Below are 20,004 nucleotides of genomic sequence, written 5' to 3' on the forward strand. Positions count from 1 at the left end.
CAAGTTCCAGGACAGGCTCCAAAGCTATACAGAGAAACCCTGTCTCAAAAAAACAAAGAAAAAAAAAAAAGAAAGAAAGAAAAGAAAAAAGAAAAAAAATTGGCCAGGCGGTGATGGCACCACACTCCTTTAATCCCAGCATTTGGGAGGCAGAGGCAGGTGAATCTCTGTGAGTTCAAGCCAGCTACATTACAGAACAGTCAAGGCTACACTAAAAAACCCTGTCTCGAAAAACCACCATAATATTTGTGTGTGTATATGTATTATACACACATATATATATGTCTTATATACCTATATATATTAACTTTTAGAATGTCAGGATCAAAGAAACAGGTATGGTATGATATGGTATTATATGGTATCATGCAGCTATAATTCTAGTACTTGGGAGGTTAACACAAGATCATGAGTTCTGAATCATCCAGAACTGTGAACCAAGATCCTAACTAAAGTTAAAAATAAAATGGCTGAGCCTGGCAAGGTGGAGCAGAAGCGTTTGCAGATATCTATAATTTCAAGGCCAGCCTGGTCTGCATAAGCAGTTCCAGGCCAGCCAAGGGTGTATCACAGCCCTTACCTGAAAACATCAGCAACAGAACATGGCAGCGACTGTGGTAGCCATGATCTCAGGACCCAGGAGCTAGAAACAGGAGGTTCATGAACTCAAGGCTTACACTGCATTAAGAGCCTATCTCAGCCGGGCGGTGGTGGCGCACGCCTTTAATCCCAGCACTCAGGACACAGAGTCAGGCAGGTCTCTGTGAGTTTGAGGCCAGCCTGGTCTACAGAATGAGTTCCAGGATAGGCTCCAAAGCTTCACAGAGAAACCTTGTCTTGAAAAACCAAAGCAAACCAAACAACAACAACAAAAAAATCTGTCTCAATAAAAGAAGTCCAAATACTATTGTGGAAATGAACTATAAGGTGTTTTACTAATTTTGTTTAAAGTGGAACCAATGGAGGGATTGTTGACTTGCACTGATGGAAATAGCAAAATCAGTCAGACACACCTAAGACCCATGGTCCTCATCTGGGCAATCACAGAGTCAGTTAGACACACCTAAGACCCATGGTCCTCATCTGGGCAATCACAGAAAGATGCTGACTCTGGAGAAACTGGATTAGGTACCGGCATGCAGTGCTTGCCACATGCTGGGCAGAATGACACAGTTCAGATGGGCTGATTGAATTGAAAGAGGCCCTTCAGACCTGGCGGTGTTAGCTTATGCCTTTAATCGCAGCACTTGGGAGGCAGAAGCAGGCGGATCTCTGTGAGTTCGAGGCCAGCCTGGTCTACAGAGCTAGTTCCTAGACAAGTAGGGCTACAGAGAAACCTGTCTCAAAAAAAAAAAAAGTAAGAAAGACCCTTCCGAGGAACTACTCAATTCTCCCACCTCTGGTTTGGTCAGGTCTATACTACTGAGCAAAAAGAGCATGGTGCATTTAGCGATGAATGGCTACTGTCAAATGGATAAAACCCAATTCCTGCCGTACAGTAGGCAATGGGAAGCTGGGGAGCAGGCGGGGGACATGCCCTATGGGCTCTTCCCAGTGAACAGTGTCTCTGGAGAATGGTGGACACCAGCAGGGAATTGTTGGGGCCGTTTGCTTTGCTGCACCAGGAAACCCAGCTTTCCTTGCTTAAGGTAGTTGACATTGCTTAGCTGAGAAGTAGCCTCTGCACAGAAGTTTGTGAGTAAGAAGCCCAAACCATGCCGCCTGTGTGTTTTGAGAACTCTAGATGTCAGTAGCTACCCTCTGAAAAGTCAGGGCAGGACTGACATTAAGTCTAAAGAGTGCCCCCTTCAGGGCTAGACAGGGCCAAGATGGAGCAACTGAGGTACCTAAGAACCCATTACTGACCCCCACCCCTCTCCCGGGCTGATCCAGAAACAGAGGGCTGGCTGCCCCACCCCCCCACCCCCGTGTCTAGCCTTTAACCAACCCCTTCTTGGGTTATCTTAGCTCTGCCTGCAGGTTGATGGCTTTCCTTACTGGCCACCCTGATAAACGGGGGAGTTCTGTTCTTCAGGGATTTTACCACCTCACAGAACCTGCTGAAAGCCCCTGCCCCCTTCCTTTCTAAAGGTACAGATAATTCCCATGGGGAGGAGGGGAGGAAAGCAAGATTTACTACACAGATTCCCACCCTACCCCCACAACCCCCAAACCAGAAACTGAGTTGCTCAAATCAGGCAAGCAGCTGAGGTCTGAGGGAACAGTACTTGCCCTGAGTATCTTGGTGCTGGACAACGTTTCAGGAGAACCTGAAGAGGGAAGGGTGCAAGGATTGGCAACCCAAAGTTTCATGGCCCCTCCCACCCCCAAATTCTTGGAATCAGAAAATCCAGTCTTCCAAAGTAGGTCAGCTCAGTAGTGAGCAGTGTCTCTGGAAAGGAAGGGAGCAAGGACTTTATCCTGATAGAGGACAGATTCATCCAGGACTCCAGCGGCTGGAGCCCCAGGGGCACAGGAGGGAGGGGAGGCAGGGAGACGGAACCAGGGAACCAGAGCTCAGGGTCACAGATCTCCACTAGCCAGGCTAAACTGTGATGCTGAGGGTGGAGGGGGGTGGGGGTGGGATTGTCAGGAGGAGGAGGAGATGGACAGGAGACTGAGTTTGCTGTTGGGGGTGGGAGAGGTGGAGTTTTTCTGACACTTCTAGAGCCTGGAGGCTGCCCCTGTGTCCTGGGCCCCATGACCTCTGGGGCCTTGGCTTCCCTAGCTGGCAGAGGATTGGGCCTTCCCTGGGACACCCCCCCTTCCTCATCCCCACAAGCCTGCCTCTCTCTCTCTCTCTCTCTCTCTCTCTCTCTCTCTCTCTCTCTCTCACACACACACACACACACACACACACTTGCCTCCCTCTCAAGCATTTGTTGTGCAGTTCCTCTTTGTCTCCTGGGCAGGAGGGCAAACACATCTGCCTCCCCTCCTTGTGTGCCTCCACTCCCACCCCTCCACTGTCTTAGAAAAGAAATGTTGTAGCCTAGCATCCCCCCTCACCACACACACTTGTACATTTTCTCCTGCCCCCTCCCCAAGCACATCCACGCCTCTCTCGCTCTCTCCAGTACACACACACACACACACACACACACACACACACACACACACACGCCAGGCTCTTAGCACAGACACCCTGGGCTGAGCGGTTCTTGCCGGCTGCAGCCGTGGGCCCCTGCTCACCGTGCGGCTGCCACTGCCTGCGAAATGACGGCGGTTCCCCTCACTTCCAGGAATCCACGCTTCCTGGAAGGTGAGTGGCTGGGCTCACCCCTGCCTGCCACCGAGACGCAGACATGCACACACCACCCGCACTCCCTCGCCGTTTCCAAGGCGGCGGCCGCGTTCGCACCCCAGGGTCTCACCGGCAAGGGAAGGATAATGTAAGTTCAGGCAGAAGGCGGCTAGCGGAGGGGGGAGGGGGGTGATGGGGCTAGGGAGCCAATTCAGTAACAACTCCCAAGCCTGAGGAGAGGGAAAGGATGGGGGCTGTGTGTGTAGCGGGGGAGGGGGCGTTCCTCCTTGCACTTGGGGAGGATGGGAAAGGGTGTTTGGTGTTGCTAAGGGAAGATGGTGACTTGGACAGTGGGAGCTTGTGGTGACATCTTGGCTAGGCCTTGGGGACAGAGGTAGAGCAGTCAGGGGTGGAATGCCGAAACAGGCCTGGGTGGGAATGGAGAGCAGAAAGACCTGAGGTGAGGAAGAGGAGCTTTGACAGCAGATGCTTCATCCTGGAACAGAGGTGTGAGGGGCCTCAGCCTCCTGCCCACAATAGAGCCGAGGATGGCTGTCTTTCTTTGCTCATGCCCTCACTGATCCCTGAGAGCAGGCTAGCATCCTGCCACCTGGAGCCCATGGTCAAGAAGAGAAAGCAGGAAGATGAGGTCCCTTACAGAGAGGTCCCGAGGCTTGCCGGGCTCCAGGCTATTCCCCAGGGACAACCACTCCAGGGATGCAGAAGAGGGCTGGTCTCCTTCGGTGTGTGAGATGCATTTAGCTGGTAGACCGCTTCCCGATCCCTTCCCTCCCGCTTTTCTGCCCTTTCTCCACCTCCTAGCTGCTCTGATGTGAACCTCACAATTTAGCTTAGCTCCCTGGGGGTTCAGCCAATCCATGATGGCTTTGACCAAGAAAATGTCTCTGATACCTGAGAGCAGCCTTAATTCTTGGCTTTGACAGTCTGAGATTTCTTGGAAGTCCCAGGCATTTGAAATTCCCTCACTGGGGTTTCTGGGGCTGAGAGGTTTGGGAACTGATGAGTTTCCCAAATCTGACTTTTGTCCCTGTCAACCCTCAGGCTAGAAATCTAAATCCCTGGAGCCCCACAAAGACCTTCTGGCCTTTGACACAGATTCCAATTCTGTCTTAGATTTTAGTGCCGTGAAAGTAGATTTGAGTCTCTCTCCCCTCTCACCTTTATCCTAGGGATGACACCAGCATCAAAGAACCTCTGTGATTACTGGTGCGCCTCGAGGCTCCTGCATTCCCTCCTGTTTCCAGCCCTTCATTGGGAGAGCCACAAAGAATGCTTTCCTCTCAGTCCCCAAGTATCCCCCAGCTAGCTAGCCCCTAGGCTCAGAGGCAACCTCAGCTCCAGGAGGAGGAGGGGACCAATATGGATCTCCAAGAGGCTCCCTCATCATTTAGGACCAAGGCAGGTCCCTCCTTACCCATATTGAGTGATCTGGAGCATGTCAGCCAGTAGTAGCCTTTGGAAAGGAGTGAGAGGCCAGGTGTGGTGCATGCCTGTCATCCCGGCGCTTCAGGGGAGGCTGAGGCAGGAGGAGCTTAAACTTACTTAGCCCTTTCCAGCCTGTCTGGCCTTCCAACCGCAGTAAACTCAGTTGAAAGGGCACGTGTTAAAACCGGGCCTGAATCGACAGTGGTTCAGGGCTGCTCACATCATGGTTTATGACTAGTGCTGACTTCGGGAAACTTTTTAAGAAAACCATTATTCGCCTAAGGAGCCTCTGCTGGGGAAAGTCGGACTCAAGCCATACGGCTTTTTTTGTGGCTGGTGAACAGGGTTCCTCGGGCTTCCGTGGGCTAGAATGGGGAAGGGGACTTTAGGAAAATATGTGAACGGGGAAATGGTCCCAAAGTCCTGAGTGGTTGTTTTCTTCCCACTAACCAAAGCTGGAGAGGGATCCCTCAGGAGGGTGTGTTCCGGATTTCTTGCCTCAGGCCCAGGACTCCAACCATTTTATAATGGAATCTTTATTTTGTGAAAGTAAGTACGGGCATAGTCGGGAAGCGGGGTAAAGCGCTAACCTAGGTGGACTTTAGGGATGAATTTTAGGGTCTCTCTCTCTCTTTCTCTCTCTCTCTCTTCCATGTTTAGGCCTTTGCGCATATACCCATGCATGTTCATGTTAGCAGATAATATAGACGGCTGTGATGTTTGCCCCAGTAGGTATGTTCTCTTTATGTGTATCTACCTATGTGATCTATGTTTGTGTGTTTCTCTCCGTGTGTTTTTATTTCACGCACATATTTGTGCAGAAAATTGTGGGGAGGAGGTAGTTTTGAAGACAGTCATGTTTTCCAGGTATGTTATCAGATGTTTAAAAGACGTAATTGCAAAAGGCATTTTTACAAAGTATTTGGTCAACAAGTTGGAATGGATGCATTTAGGATAATCGATATTTAGCTCTCAAGAGAACATGAAATGGTAAATATGGGATCAGTCTCTGATCAGCTAGAAAACTTTCTAGACTCTTCAAAGTTGATCCTGACTCTTCCCCAGTGGGTAGGAGCTGGCCAAGCCTTGGCCAAGGACTCAGCACTCTCCCGGTGGCCCACCCCAGCTTAGGCAGGTAGTGAACTTCTTCTGCATCTCCTAATCCAAAGAATTAAAGCGATACTATGGCCCCTGTTTCATAAGGTGGTCACAAAGTATGAAGGAGAACGTGTGTTCCGAGCTCACAGACTAAGCCTGGCATAAGGATACATTCACTAGGTAGCAGCTGCCGTCGTTATTGTTCATGAGCATTATCCTCAGGTTCTGGACAGTTCTAGATGCCTCCTGCAGATTCCAAAGCTGCTACTGGGAGCCTCAGAGAGAGCAGTAGGAAAGAATGTCCCGTGCCACCTTCTCGTCGGGTTCCTGTTCTCTGTTCTGCCCTGGCCCGCCCAGCCCTGGTCCCGCTTCCTGCAGAGTTAGGGCAGCGGGTGATGCTCTTACCCCTCAGGCACAGATAAAGGTAGGGTAGGCCAGACTGCTGAGTTCACGGAAGTCACGGGCACCACTGGGCACCAGGCCTCTGGGGCACAAGGTAGGGTACTCCTGTTCGGCCTTGTACGTGGCTATATGATAAATGCTTGTGATATTTAACTGGAGCTTTTTAAAGATTAGTTCGTAGACTGTAGAGGCTCCAGCCCAAACTTTACCTGAGATCTGTTCTCTCCTCCAAGGTAGCGGGGACTCATCTCTGGAGAAGGAGTTCCTCGGGGCCCCAGTGGGGCCCTCGGTGAGCACCCCAAACAGCCAGCACTCTTCGCCCAGCCGCTCACTCAGTGGTAAGTGTGACCCTCTCTCCACTCCTGGCACTGGCTGGCTGCAGTTTTGTTTGGCCCTCAATTTGCCTTCTCCCTATCTCTTGCTTCCATGCTCAGGGACTCAAGTGGGAAGGAGCCCAATGCCTACTGTTCTCCTAGCTTCTGAAAAGAGTAAACAGCTAATGTCAGACCGGGGCGAAACTAAACGGTGTATGGGTAACATTGAGATAAAGGTTTCAGCAAGGCACGGCGGCGTGAGCCTTTAGTCCCAGCACTCGGCAGGCAGAGGCAGGTGGCTCTCTGAGTTCAAGGCTAGTCTGGTCTACAGAGCGAGTTCTAGGACAGCCAAGGATACACAGAGAAACCCTGGGGGGGGGGGGGGGTAGGGGGTGTGGAGGGAGGAATAAAGGTCCAAAGAAAAATTCTGGAACTGGAGACAAAAGTGACCATTGGGTAGGGAGAGGAAGAAAATGAACCGTACCAAGATTTTCCCACCTCCTATCCCCTCCTGCCAGGCAAGGTCCCCCCCCCCGAATGCCCCTCCCCAGCTGGCCCTAGATCTGTGACATTCTCTAAATGGTTGAAATAGCCAAGAATGTGGGTCAGAGCTAGTGCCAAAGCTCTTCCCGCGTCCCCTCAGGTTCCTAGGGAGAGGCATGGGGTTCGGTCTCACAGGGGACAGTAAACCACAGCCATCCTCAGTTCTGCTCGGGTGGCCTGCTGTCCCCCCGCCTCCCCAGGGCCTCTTTCCAGTGACTGCCACTCACCGGCTTCCTGCCCGAGGCCAGACTAGGCATCTGTCTTTCTTTCTTTCTCTTTTCTTTCTTTTTTTTTTTTTCTCCTTTTTCTTTTTCAGACAGGGTCTTGCCGTGTAGTTTTGGCTGACCTGGAACTCACTATGTAGACCAGGCTGGCCTTAAATTTACCCAGATCCACCCGGCTCTGCCTCCCAGTTGCTGGGACTAAAGGCTTGCACCACCACCACCCAACCAAACATCTTTCTTAATGACAAGAGAGTGCAGGCAGAGTTCCTCTAAGTCATCTATTCTGCCTGCTGACAGAAGATACCCTGTGTATTATTCCTCTCTTTTTTTTTTTCTTCTAAACTCTAGTTGCCTGGTGGGTGGTAGGTGGGGAAGACTGTTTCCAGTTCAAGTGACTTCTGGAACGACATCTGACATAATAAACAGGCGATTGCCCTTCCTAACACTGTAAGCCTCTGAGTCCGCAGTCTCCCTGTTGACCTGTCAAAGTGCCATTCTGTCCTGGAAGTGGCTGTCCCTCTGCCTGTACCTATTCTAAACGTCAGTCCCCTGACCCCCAGCCAACTCCATCAAGGTGGAGATGTACAGCGATGAGGAGTCGAGCCGACTGCTGGGGCCAGACGAGCGGCTCCTGGATAAGGATGACAGCGTGATTGTGGAGGACTCGTTGTCAGAGCCCCTGGGCTACTGCGATGGAAGTGGACCAGAGCCTCACTCCCCTGGTGGCATCCGGCTGCCCAATGGCAAGCTCAAGTGTGACGTCTGTGGCATGGTCTGTATCGGCCCCAACGTGCTCATGGTTCACAAGCGCAGCCATACGGGTGAGTGAGCCAAGGGGTGAGGCCGGGGCTATGAGGCAGAGGGGCACAAAGGGGCGCAAAGGGGCGCTAGGACATTGGTAGGGAGGAGTTGAAGAGACCGGCTGCAGGGGTGGGGGTGACTCAGACAGCGAAGGGCCGATCGGAGGAGCATGTTTTCTAGATGACAAAGGAGAGAAAGGGATGCGAGTCCTTCGGAACATCTGTACCTTCCTGGCCTTTCCCTTCAGCCGTTGTGACAAAGGAGCTCCTACTCCTCTGCTCAGGGTAGAGAGACAGTGGGCGTTGGGCCTCTAGAAGGATTCCTGACGCTTCAGTATAGATCAGGGGTGGGGGGCGCATGTTTAAGGCCTTGTGATAGACCAAAAAATGTCTGTAGACGTCGGGGAGAATTGCCCATAGTCAGTCCAAGAGGGACAGAATTCCAGGGCTTCTCATCTCATTATTTAAAAGGCGGTGTCGCAGGGAGCCTCAGCTTACCCTCCTCAGACTGTGAACTCCCTGGACGACTGGACTCTGAACTGATGAGCTTAAATATTCTTATCAGTAAAAGATCAGGAGTCAGATAATAGGATAACAACCTGAACGATCAGAGAAGCTGTGGAAAAGCCACCAGTCCCTAGTCACCTCCTAGCAATGCCTGACTCCCGATCTTTTTTTTCCTCCTTTTTTTTTTTTATTGATTTTTATTGAGCTCTACATTTTTCTCTGGACTCCCGATCTTTTACTGATAAAGAATCATTAGTTGGCCAGACCGTGTAGGTCAAGAGGCAAAGGCAGGCAGATCTCTGGGAGTTCAAGGTCAGTCTGGTCTGCAGAGCGAGTTCCAGGACAGCTAGGGCTGTTACACAGAGAAACCCTGTCTTGAAAAACGAAAAGAGAAAGAGAGAGCGAGAGCAGAGAAAGAGAGAGACAGAGACAGAGAGAGACACAGAGAGAGACAGAGAGAATAATTACTTAAATGCTTTGCAGAGCTATTTGGGTACCAGTCTTTCCACTGCTTTCACGCCTCACACCTCTAATCCATACCTTTGCTGGGTAAGAGGGCCCCAGGTACCTGGCCTCAGTACAGTAGACCTGGTATGTGTGGCACTCACTGCCCTCCAGAGTGTGCTCAGAGAACTTTCCCTTCTCCCTTGGACACCCCTCAAGCCAGTCCCCTGGAACCTGTTCTTCCCCCTGCAGGGGAAAGGCCTTTCCACTGTAACCAGTGCGGGGCCTCCTTCACACAGAAGGGGAATCTGCTGCGCCACATCAAGCTGCACTCCGGCGAGAAGCCCTTCAAATGTCCCTTCTGCAACTACGCCTGCCGCCGGCGTGATGCGCTCACCGGCCACCTCCGCACACACTCAGGTCAGTGGCTCTCCAGCCGGAGCAAAGAGAGGGGCACCCAGCATGCTCAGAAAAGATCTTCAAGACAGCTCTGCCCTGGAGAAGGACAATGTCTTTCACTGAGGGCTGGGAGCACTCAGGAGCACTGACAGCGCAGATAGCTGACTCAGGAGGAATTTGTGGGGCTCTTCACTGGTTTTTTTGTTTATTTGTTTTGTTTGTTTTTCCAGACAGCGTTTCTCTGTGTAGCCCTAGCTGAGCTGGCCTTGAACTCACTGACTTCCGCTTGCCTCTTCGGAGCTGAGTGCTGGGTTTAAAGGCGCACGCCCCTACAGCCCGGCTTTCACTGGGGTATTTTACTGCCACATTCTGTGATGTGCAGCAAAAAGAGCATGGCTAATGTCCCTGGCTTGTCCCTGACCTTTGGTTTCTAAACATTTTAGTGTTGCTAACGCTGTATGTGTCCCCTCGCCCTAACTCTGAGCCCCTGGGCGGCTCCTTCCCACTCTCATTTGTACCAGGACCCACTCTGGGACTATCTTTCCTCCCCTGTTACTTCCAGGAAACCTGAGGTGTTGGATAATGGCTACAGGCCCTCCCCTCTACTTCCTAGCGCTCCCCATGAATATCCACGGGCGCCCAAACTGGAAGGAAGGGAGCTACGACCTCCAAATAGGAAAGGACTGTCCCTTTTCTGCTCTGCATCCCAAGAAGTGGTGATTTTCTTATAGACAAAAGCAAATCCCGAGGGAACCCAGGGGCCAGTACTGGAGAGGCAGAGGCAGGAAGGTCAGGCATTCAATCAGTTTGGGCTCTGTGAGACCCTTTCTCAAAATAGTGAAATAAATGGAAGACTTCGAATTGGAATATTTTGGAAGGAACTGGAGAAACAGTGCTTTCCGGGTGTTTTTTTAAATAACTTATTTATTTTTACTTTTATGTAAAAATATATACATATATATCTTGTGAGATTGTCAATCTTGGAGCTACAGACAATTGTGAGCTGCCATGTGGGTGCTGGGAATTGAACTCAGGTCCTCTAGGAGAACAGCCAGTTCTCTTAACCACTGAGCCATCATCTCTCCAGGCCCTCTCTCTGGGTGTTTTACTAAGTTTTGGACTCCTGGTTGGATTGAACTGGCAAGGAGAGAGGAGCTGAGGGTTGAGGAGAAGAAAGAGGGTAAAGAATTAATTGTTGGAGCCAGGCGGTGGTGGCGCACGCATTTAATCCCAGCACTTGGGAGGCAGAGGCAGGTGGATCTCTGTGAGTTTGAGGCCAGCCTGGTTTACAAGAGCAAGTTTCAGGACAGGATCCAAAGCTACACAGAGCAAACCTTCTCAGAAAAAAAAAAAAAAAAGAATTAATTGTCTGGCCTCAGAATCTTCCACGGGCTTTTCTCTTTTCCTAAGCCCTCTTGAGAGGGACTTAAAGGGACAGAGAGGCACTGAAGTAACTTCCCCTTCCTCCATGCTGCCTCGCTTCCAATTCTCCCACGTAACGGGGACCTCTCTGTCTCTGTCTCTGCATGTGGAAGAAGAGGTCTGGTGACATCATAACTTATGCTCGTGACATCATAACTTATGCTCATCGTAAGAATTTCAGACGCAGGCAGGGGAGTGAGGAAAGAATTCCAGGTGAAAATGCCCCACCTCCGGCACTCTGCTTGGTGAACCGGGGTCTCTTGTATCCCAAGCTGACCTCAAACCCCCTGTTTAGCCAAGGACCTTCACTTTTGACCCCGGTCTTCCTGCCTCTGCCTCTTGAGTACTGGGATTGCAGGGCACACCACCATTCCTGTGAGCCACTGGAGATGGAACCTAAGGTTTCCCACACGCTAGGCAAGTGCACTATCAACGGAGCTTCAGCCTCAGCCCTAAAGCTCCCCCCTCTGCCCTGCCCATTTGTTTAACAAGGAAACTGTTACTATGGAGAAGAAAATCAATGTTGTGAACTATAGCCTAGCCTGTTTCCATCAAGACCCCATGGCCAAACATGTGCTTCTTTTTCTCGGGGTCTCACTGTGTAGCTCTGGCTAGCCTAGAACTTGCCATGTAGACCAGACTGGCTTCAAATCACAGAGATCCAACTACATCTGCCTCCCACGTGCTGGGATTAAAGATATGCACTACCATGCCCTGCAGTCCCCCAAACTCTTGACAAGGTCAACTGGCCGGATGTCGAATGTTGTTCTGTAGGAGACTAGGGGGAGAGCAGACGTATGTGTATGTCCCATCTCTGTGAGATGCTTCCTGTTACAAATCACAGGGTAAGGAAGGAGGGTTAGAGGGCCGGTCCCCTCCTGACGTGTCAAACCATTTCCCCAAGGGTCTCGGAGGAGAGGCCCTGGTGCTCACTTCATCCCTTAAGCACGCAATCCTGCAATCCGTCTAGAGATGAAGAGCAGCCGACCAAGGCTGATTGGGTCGTAGCTGTAGACGTCTGTGGGCAAGTGATAGTCACCAGCTTCACCATCTTCCTAGCGATGCCTATGCCTCCCTCATCAATGATAGCAATAAACACAGATACACAGTATCCCTCTCCTCACACACACACAAAAATTGCCTCCTAAGAGTTGCGTTTAGCCGGGTGGTTGTGGTGCATGGTTTTAATCCCAGCACTCGGGAGACAGAGGCAGGCGGACCTCTGTGAGTTCGAGGCCAGCCTGGTCTACAAGAACTAGTTCCAGGACAAATAGGGCTGTTACACAAAGAAACCCTGTCTCAAGAGAGAGAGAGAGAGTTGTGTTTAAACAAAGCTACAGTCTCAGTTTCCCCATCTTTCCTTCAGAGCTTTACGACACTTTCTTCTTAGGCAGAAAATATAACACGGTCGTTCTCCTTGTACTCTTCCGTCATCTCTGCTCTTTTGCTCTCGTCTCTTTCTCTCATCAGTGTTGAACTCTGGGGGCTCTCTCGGTGTCTCAGTATAGGGCCAGGAAGAGAAAACGAGGGTAAAAAAAGCACAAGTCAAGGCCAGCAACCGCTGCCCCTCCCGCGCGGGCAGACGGAAGGGCTCTCATTTCTGTGTCGCCTCAGCCCACCAATTTTCCTCCAGCCAAAGCGGAGCGCTTACGAGCAAAAAGTCCCCTTGTCTGATAAACAGCTATTACACCCGCCTGCCGCATGGAAAGGTTAAACCGCAGTCTGAGCCCCAGACTCTGAGATCCTGGGGTGGGGCCTGCTGTGCTTACTTACAGGGAAGATCCCCTGCTAAGTCCCCAGGTCGTCACTTCCTTTCAGAAGCAGCCAGAGCATCTAGACTCCCACCGCCAGTGTGAAGCTGTGCCATGGGTCCCCTCCTTCAGCTGTACCTTGTCACCCTTCCTCACATTTGGTTCACCTGTTCTTCGCTGTAGGTAGAGTTGGGGAAGGGATGACAACCCCACTCCCCCATTCCCCCCCAAAAAAGCTAGCAAGGTTCTTTCCTCTGCATGCCGGCATGCAGCTGCTCCTGCATGCTGCTTCCGAGCCAGGTGCAGGCAGCAGTTACTCTCACGTTGCCTGTGCTCTCTCCTCCACAGTCTCTTCTCCCACAGTGGGCAAACCCTACAAGTGCAACTACTGCGGCCGGAGCTACAAACAGCAGAGCACCTTGGAGGAGCACAAGGAGCGGTGTCACAATTACCTGCAGAGTCTCAGCACTGAAGCCCAGGCTTTGGCCGGCCAGCCAGGTGGGGCTGTGGCGAGGACATCACGGCAGCGGAGGGCGGGGCCAGGGGCGCAGGCGAGGGTGACTGGCCCCTCAGCCTACACAGGTTGCACTCATTAGACCTTCCAGGCACCCATTCCTAAGCACCCCCATGAATGCCCAGCTCTGGAGCAGTCTATAGGGAGATCCAGACATAGAGGAAATTTGGATTCATATCTAATGGGAAAAAAAGCATAAAGAATAGAAGATCAAGGGGTAGGTGTGTATAAGTGCCCTCAAATGGTCTGAAGGGTTATCAGAGTGAGCTTTAGGTAGGGCAAAGAGCCCATAGTGGCCGGTGCCTTTAATTCCAGCACTTAGAACACAGAGGCAGGTGGATCCTTGTGGGTTCAATGCCAGCCTGGTCTACAGAGTGAGCCAGCCAGGGCTGCATAGTGAGATCCTATCTCAAAAGAGAGAGAGAGAGAGAGAGAGAGAGAGAGAGAGAGAGAGAGAGAGAGAGAGAGAGCCAGCCCAGTTTCCCAGGTGTGGCCTTCCTTGACTGGCCAGCTTTCTCCAGGCAAAGGCCGCTGGGCCAATGCCACACTTACTCAGCTGCTACCACCTGCCCCTCCCCTCCAGGTGATGAAATGCGTGACCTGGAGATGGTGCCTGACTCGATGCTGCACTCATCGTCTGAGCGGCCAACTTTCATCGATCGCTTGGCCAACAGCCTCACCAAACGCAAACGCTCCACGCCACAGAAGTTTGTAGGTAAGAAGAGCCCTGTTGGAAAGCAGACCCCAGCTTTAAGCCATGGCTCCAGTCAGTCACGGCTTTGATTGCTATCAGACCAGAGGCTTAGGTCTGGTGATTGGATTTAGGGGGAAGAAGCAGCCTAGTGGTCTCTGCGGTGCTCAAGAGGGATAGCACGCTTCTCAGACGCCCTCTCAAATGGGAGATCACTCAGTCTGTGACGTGTGTACCTTGCAAGTATGAGCACTGGAGTTTTCAATCTCCAGAACCTACATAAGAATACAGAAATGGCCGGGCGGTGGTGGCGCACGGCTTTAATCCCAGCACTCGAGAGGCAGAGGCTGGCAGATCTCTGTGAGTTCAAGACCAGCCTGGTCTACAAGAGCTAGTTCCAGGACAGGCTCCAAAACCACAGAGAAACCCTGTCTTGAAAAACCAAAAAAATAAAAAAAAATAAAAAATAAATACAGACTTGGTGGCATGTGCTTGTAATCCTAGCCCTGGGGAGCCAGAGCCAGAAGGATGCCCTGGGGTCACTGGCCAGGCCAGCCAGCCTAATTGGTGAGCTCCAGGTCAATGACAGATCCTGTTTCAAAGGAGGTGGACGTCGGCATTCCTGAGGCTGACACCCAAGCTTGTCCTCTGACCCCACATTTATGTACATAAATACACGTCTTCCAGCACAGAGATGAATATGCAGTCATGCACACACACATAAAAGACAGAGTAGAGAGTGGTCGGTATTGAGGACTCACAGGGGGAGGCGAGCTTTTCCATCTTTTGAAAACGACGAGGATCAGTCTGTATGGGCTGGCCTTAGAGCCGGTGAGAGGAAGCGAACATGAGGTTTTCTCTGATCTGCAAACGGCATGCTCTCGCTGAGGATCTGAAACTTCATAGAGACGCCTTGCCCTAGACGCCAGCTTGCCTCGGACCTGACCCTCTGGGAAGTAAATGAGGTGTGGTAAACCATGTTACCTAGGACTACGGGTATAGCTCCCTGGTAGAATGTGTGCATAGCATCTGTGATGTCGGCCCCATGGTTAGAAAACAAAGAAGGAATTCTGGGCATAACTTGGGGGCTTAGTCAAACCCAGTCCTGACGAGATCTTACTCTCCCCAGGCGAAAAGCAGATGCGCTTCAGCCTCTCGGACCTCCCCTATGATGTGAACCCCAGCGGTGGCTATGAAAAGGATGTAGAGTTGGTGGCGCACCATGGCCTAGAGCCTGGTTTTGGAGGTTCTCTAGCCTTCGTGGGTACAGAGCATCTGCGTCCCCTCCGCCTCCCACCCACCAACTGCATCTCGGAACTCACGCCGGTCATCAGCTCTGTGTACACCCAGATGCAGCCCCTCCCCAGCCGACTGGAGCTTCCAGGGTCCCGAGAAGCAGGTGAGGGACCCGAGGACCTGGGAGACGGAGGTCCCCTTCTCTATCGGGCCCGAGGCTCTCTGACTGACCCTGGGGCATCCCCCAGCAATGGCTGCCAGGACTCATCAGATACAGAGAGCAACCACGAAGATCGGATTGGCGGGGTGGTGTCCCTCCCTCAGGGTCCCCCACCTCAACCTCCTCCCACCATAGTGGTGGGCCGGCACAGTCCCGCCTATGCCAAAGAGGACCCCAAACCACAGGAGGGGTTATTGCGGGGCACCCCAGGCCCCTCCAAGGAAGTGCTTCGGGTGGTGGGTGAGAGCGGCGAGCCTGTGAAGGCGTTTAAGTGTGAACACTGCCGCATCCTCTTCCTGGACCACGTCATGTTCACCATCCACATGGGCTGCCATGGCTTCAGAGACCCTTTCGAGTGTAACATCTGTGGTTACCACAGCCAGGACCGGTATGAGTTCTCTTCCCACATTGTCCGGGGGGAACATAAGGTGGGCTAGCGAGCTCTTTCCCCTCGCCTGCCCGCAGCCCGCCATCCACTGCCCCACCTACAGGTGTCTAGCCCGATTCCTCTTACACCCCAAGGAGTTTCGCGTTGTAGCCCCGCCCACTGGCCACCTCACTTCACACCTGACTCTGACCCTCTTCGCCGGTTCCCTTCTACCCTGACTGATTTAAGCATTGCGACAAGACCAGTCTTTTGCTTATATTTCTCCTTCTGAACCCCTCTCTTCCCCGCATATTTGCTTTTTATTAATGACTTTCCCTTGGCCTTTGAAGACTTACTGCGGTCTCTGGCCACTCCTTCACTCTCCCTTCTGCTCTAAGCCTTGTTTTCTTGTCGATCCCACATCCTTTGACAGCCCCAGGGCCTGGAAGCTCCTCTTTGTACTAAGGGACTCCGAGCTTCTTGCTTTAATCCGCACCCTTACTTATCCGACTCTTTGGATGTTGATACCTCCCAGCGGCCCCACCTGAGCTCAGTGGCATTATTATCCCCTCTCTGGGACCCTCCGACCTGGTACTTCATACCTCTTGTGCCCTCTCACTTTAGGCAGCTTGCACTATTCTTACACGAACGAAGAATTTCCTCTCCAGGAACTGTGGACTGAGGGTCCTCTTGACCTCACCTGGGAATGTGAGCTCCCTAAAGCCTCCATTCAGGATCTCCCTCTCTCTGGCTCACCCCTCCGCACCACTCTGGTCTCAACCTGCCAGGTCCCTCACTGGTGGCTTTTCCCTTCTTGGAACGCCCCCATTTTATACTCTCAGGGGCTAAAGCTAGGTCCGCAACCCTGCCTGACACGGGGAGCCTAGCTGAGAACCAGGGCACAGGAAAGGGGGTGGGTAGAAGTCTCTCCACCCTTCAAACTTGTTCACTCCAGTGACCTTCCTCGGCTCTCAGGGACCCCTGCTGTCCCCGCTGTATGAGAAACTGGTGGGTTGCTGCCCAATGACCAGGGGCTCAGCCCCATTGTCATGCTGCCTTTTCCTCTCCCTTCCAGCAGGATCCACCGTCTCATTCCCAGGCTCCTGGGCCCTCTTATTATCAGTGACAGGGAGAAAGGAATGTTTCTCTTCTCCCTGCTAATTTTCAGTGTAACCAAAAATTGTCCCAGGATGAATGACATGTATGTGCCCGTCGACCAACCCGCCCTTGTTCTAGCAAGAATGGGATGGACTCAGCTAACTGGGAGCCACCCTTCACTGCCCCTCTCTGGTGGTTGCAGAGCCCCTGGTTCTGGATAATCGAGGATTCATGAGACCGTGCAGGAGAAGTCATAGCCCACTGCATGGCTCTCTCTATAAAGCGTTCCCTGCCAAGGCCACAGCCATCCCACTCTCTGCTTCTTTGAGATTCAAACCAAAGGCTGTTTTTTCTATGTTTAAAGAAAATAAGAAAAAAAAAGTAGAAACCAAACACAGCACCTCATAAGTTATAAGTCTTGGTCTTCTCTTCCTCTCTCTCCCTTTCCCTCCATCTTTCTTTCCACACGCCCTTCCTTGGTTGGCTCTTTTGGCTCTCTCTCCTTTTCTCATTCCCTATTAGGGACATGGAGAGGCATGAGAGGGTTGGCTAGATCAGATCCTGGGACTGGGGCTCTTAGCCTTCTGGAGACGCTACTCTCCCCATCATGAGAAGGGTGGGGTGGAAAAGCTTTCTTTCTTCCCTTCTTCTCCTGTGTTACCATGGCTTCCCAGAAGGGCCAGACTGGCAGGGAGGAGCTTTGTGGGGTGGTTCTTCCTCCTTGACAAAGTAGCAATAAACAGGTGCTGCCAAAGGTAGATCCTGGGGTGCAAGCTCCCAAGGGAGTGGTCCCGAGAGAAGGGAAGGGTCTTCGCAACCAATCTGGGATGGCAGCAGAGCTGAGGTTAGTATCTGTGCTTCTCCTGTGCTGTTCTGGCTACTGAGCCTCTTCCCACTAGACCTGCTCCCACCACTTCTGCGTCTGCCGTGTACCTGGGGATACCTCAGAAGAACTAGTTCCTCTGGGGCATCAGAGCCTTTGAGCGCCCCATTTCCTCCCTTCCTCAGTCAGCCTTAGCACCTGTAACCCCCAGAAACCTGAAGGACTATGCTCCGAGGCTATACTCTGTGCCCCCAAGAGCAGAGATGGGAGGACAAGACCAGGTGCTAGGGAGGAGAGGGACACCCCGTCTCTCTCCAGCCCATCACTGCACTTTAACCAGGGTCTTAGGTACAAAATCCTACTTTCCAGAGCCTTCCAGCTCTGGAACCTCAAACATCCTCTTGCTCTCTCCCAGCTCCTTTTGCATAAAAAAAGTAAAGAAAAAGAAGAAAAATCAACAGCAACAAAACACCAAAACCCACACAGAGAAAAGAGGTGTTTTCTTTTTTATTACTATTCAAAATACAAAACCACAAATAAGTAGGGGGGAGGGAGAGAATTTCTAAATAGACACTTTCCCAGCCCTTTGTGTACGTGTGTGTCAGTGTCTAAGCTGCAGGTGGAATTTTGTAATACTTCTGGCAGCTTCTTTCCTTGTGTAAATAACACATATATATATATTTTTAATCAGAAATTATGAAGATCAAAAATAGAATAAACACAGAAGCAAGTGCAATACCACCTCTCCTCCTCTCCCAGGTTCCTTTGCAGCCTGTTTGGTGTCCCTTTTGACCCTCGCCCCTTCACCTCTTCTCTCTTCGTCCGGTTCCTTACCTACCCTCCCCTTCCCTCTTTTTAAAGAGTTTTCTCCTTCCTCAAAGGGAGTTAAACCAGCTTTTGAGACTTCCTGCAAAACATTTTATATATGTAATATACTGTAAGTAAATATTTGTGTAATGGAGAAATACTACTGTAAGTTTTGTACTGTACTGGCTGAAGGTCTGTTATAAATAAACATGAGTAATTTAACAGCTCTGTTTCTTCCTGGAGACTCCCGTCGCCTTGTTTTCCTTCTGGGACAGACTTCATATGGCTATTTATCTGTTCAAGGTACAGACAAATCTAAGATGGAGGTGGAGCCAGACAATAACACTTAAGTTGCTGGTCTAGCAAAGCAGAAGTTTATTTTTGAGACAGAGTCTATGTAGTCTGACTGAGCTGAAACTCACTGAGATCTGCCTGCCTCTGCTTCCCAAATTAAAGGTGGTGGGCCACAATGGCAGGCCTGGATTATTAATTTTTTTGTGTGGTTTTTCGAAACAGGGTTTCTCTATAGCTTTAGAGGCTGTCCTGGAACTCGCTCTGAAGACCAACCAGGCTGGCCTCGAACTCACAGAGATCCGTCTGTCTCTGCCTCCCGAGTGCTGGAATTAAAGGCGTGCGCCACCACCGCCCAACAGTTATTATTTTTTAAGATTATAATTTGATTACAACATTTATCCTTCCCCTTTCATTTTTTTTAAAAGACGTTTTTATTAATAATGTATACAGTGTTCTGCCTGCATGTATGCTTACAGGCCAGAAGAGGGCACCAGACCTCATTACAGATGTTTGTGAACTACCATGTAGTTGCTGGGAATTGAACTCAGGACCTCTGTAAAAATAGTCAGTGCTCTTAACCTCTGAACCATCTCTCCAGCCCTCTCTTTTCTCTTTCTTTCCTCCAAATCCTCCCTGATTTCTTCCAAATTCAGAGTCTCCCTTTTTTCTTATCATTTTCGTATGCACATATGTATTTATGGATAATATATATGTATAGATACATATACATATTCCTAGATAGAGCCTGGTCAGTCTGTATAATGTTACACGTATGTATGGTTCAGGGATGACCATTTGGCACTGGACAACCCACTGGTGTGCTCTTCCCTGGGGAGGACCACCTCTCTTGCTCCCAGTTTCTGATGTGGTTCATAGACATCACAGCTCGTAAGGACTCTTAGTTGAATTCCTCCTTCAGAAGCATGCCTAGTGCCTTCTTGTCCCATGAGAGCTGGTCCTCAGGGAGGAGCTTTCACGGCAGCTCCAGTCCAGGGGTCTCTGGGCCCATTTTGAAGTGCATGCTGTCTTCAGCAATAATGAGGACTTACCCTCCAATGGGAATAGGCTGCATGTTTGGGGCGTTTCTTGGACAGCTCTGTCCAACAATTCAAAAGAGGGGTTCTCAGCCAGGCGGCGGTGGTGTGCGCCTTTAATCCCAGCTCTCAGGAGGCAGAGGCTGGTGGATCTATGTGAGTTCAAGGCCAGCCTGGTTGGTCTACAGAGCGAGTTCCAGGACAGGCTCCAAAGCTACAGAGAAACCCTGTCTTGAAAAAGAAAAAGAAAAACCATACACATGCAAAAGAGGGGTTCTCTTCTTGTCATTGTTTAGTATTGGGGTTTTTGCTAGGTGATCTTCGAG

At 51.1% G+C, this 20,004-nt stretch overlaps 1 protein-coding gene across 5 annotated transcripts in view; it reads left to right on the forward strand.

Annotated features, from left to right (window-relative positions):
* Nucleotides 1-18,558, forward strand: part of Ikzf4 (IKAROS family zinc finger 4) — a 36,731-nt gene extending 18,173 nt beyond the window's left edge. For 2 of the 5 annotated variants that reach the window (XM_057757991.1, XM_057757992.1), the window contains 6 exons: nucleotides 6,424-6,528; nucleotides 7,832-8,092; nucleotides 9,275-9,442; nucleotides 12,943-13,092; nucleotides 13,692-13,823; nucleotides 14,929-18,558. In XM_057757991.1, coding sequence (XP_057613974.1) covers nucleotides 6,424-6,528; nucleotides 7,832-8,092; nucleotides 9,275-9,442; nucleotides 12,943-13,092; nucleotides 13,692-13,823; nucleotides 14,929-15,692 — 1,580 coding nt within the window. In that variant the 3' untranslated portion in view covers nucleotides 15,693-18,558. Of the gene's footprint in view, nucleotides 1-3,252; nucleotides 3,393-5,145; nucleotides 5,240-6,423; nucleotides 6,529-7,831; nucleotides 8,093-9,274; nucleotides 9,443-12,942; nucleotides 13,093-13,691; nucleotides 13,824-14,928 lie in introns of those variants that run through there. The other 3 variants (XM_057757990.1, XM_057757995.1, XM_057757996.1) reach the window with 3 other exon arrangements.
* The last annotated feature ends 1,446 nt before the right edge of the window (nucleotides 18,559-20,004 follow it).

This window comes from Chionomys nivalis, chromosome 25 (genome assembly GCF_950005125.1).
Source record: "Chionomys nivalis chromosome 25, mChiNiv1.1, whole genome shotgun sequence".
Classification (NCBI taxonomy): Eukaryota; Metazoa; Chordata; class Mammalia; order Rodentia; family Cricetidae; genus Chionomys; species Chionomys nivalis.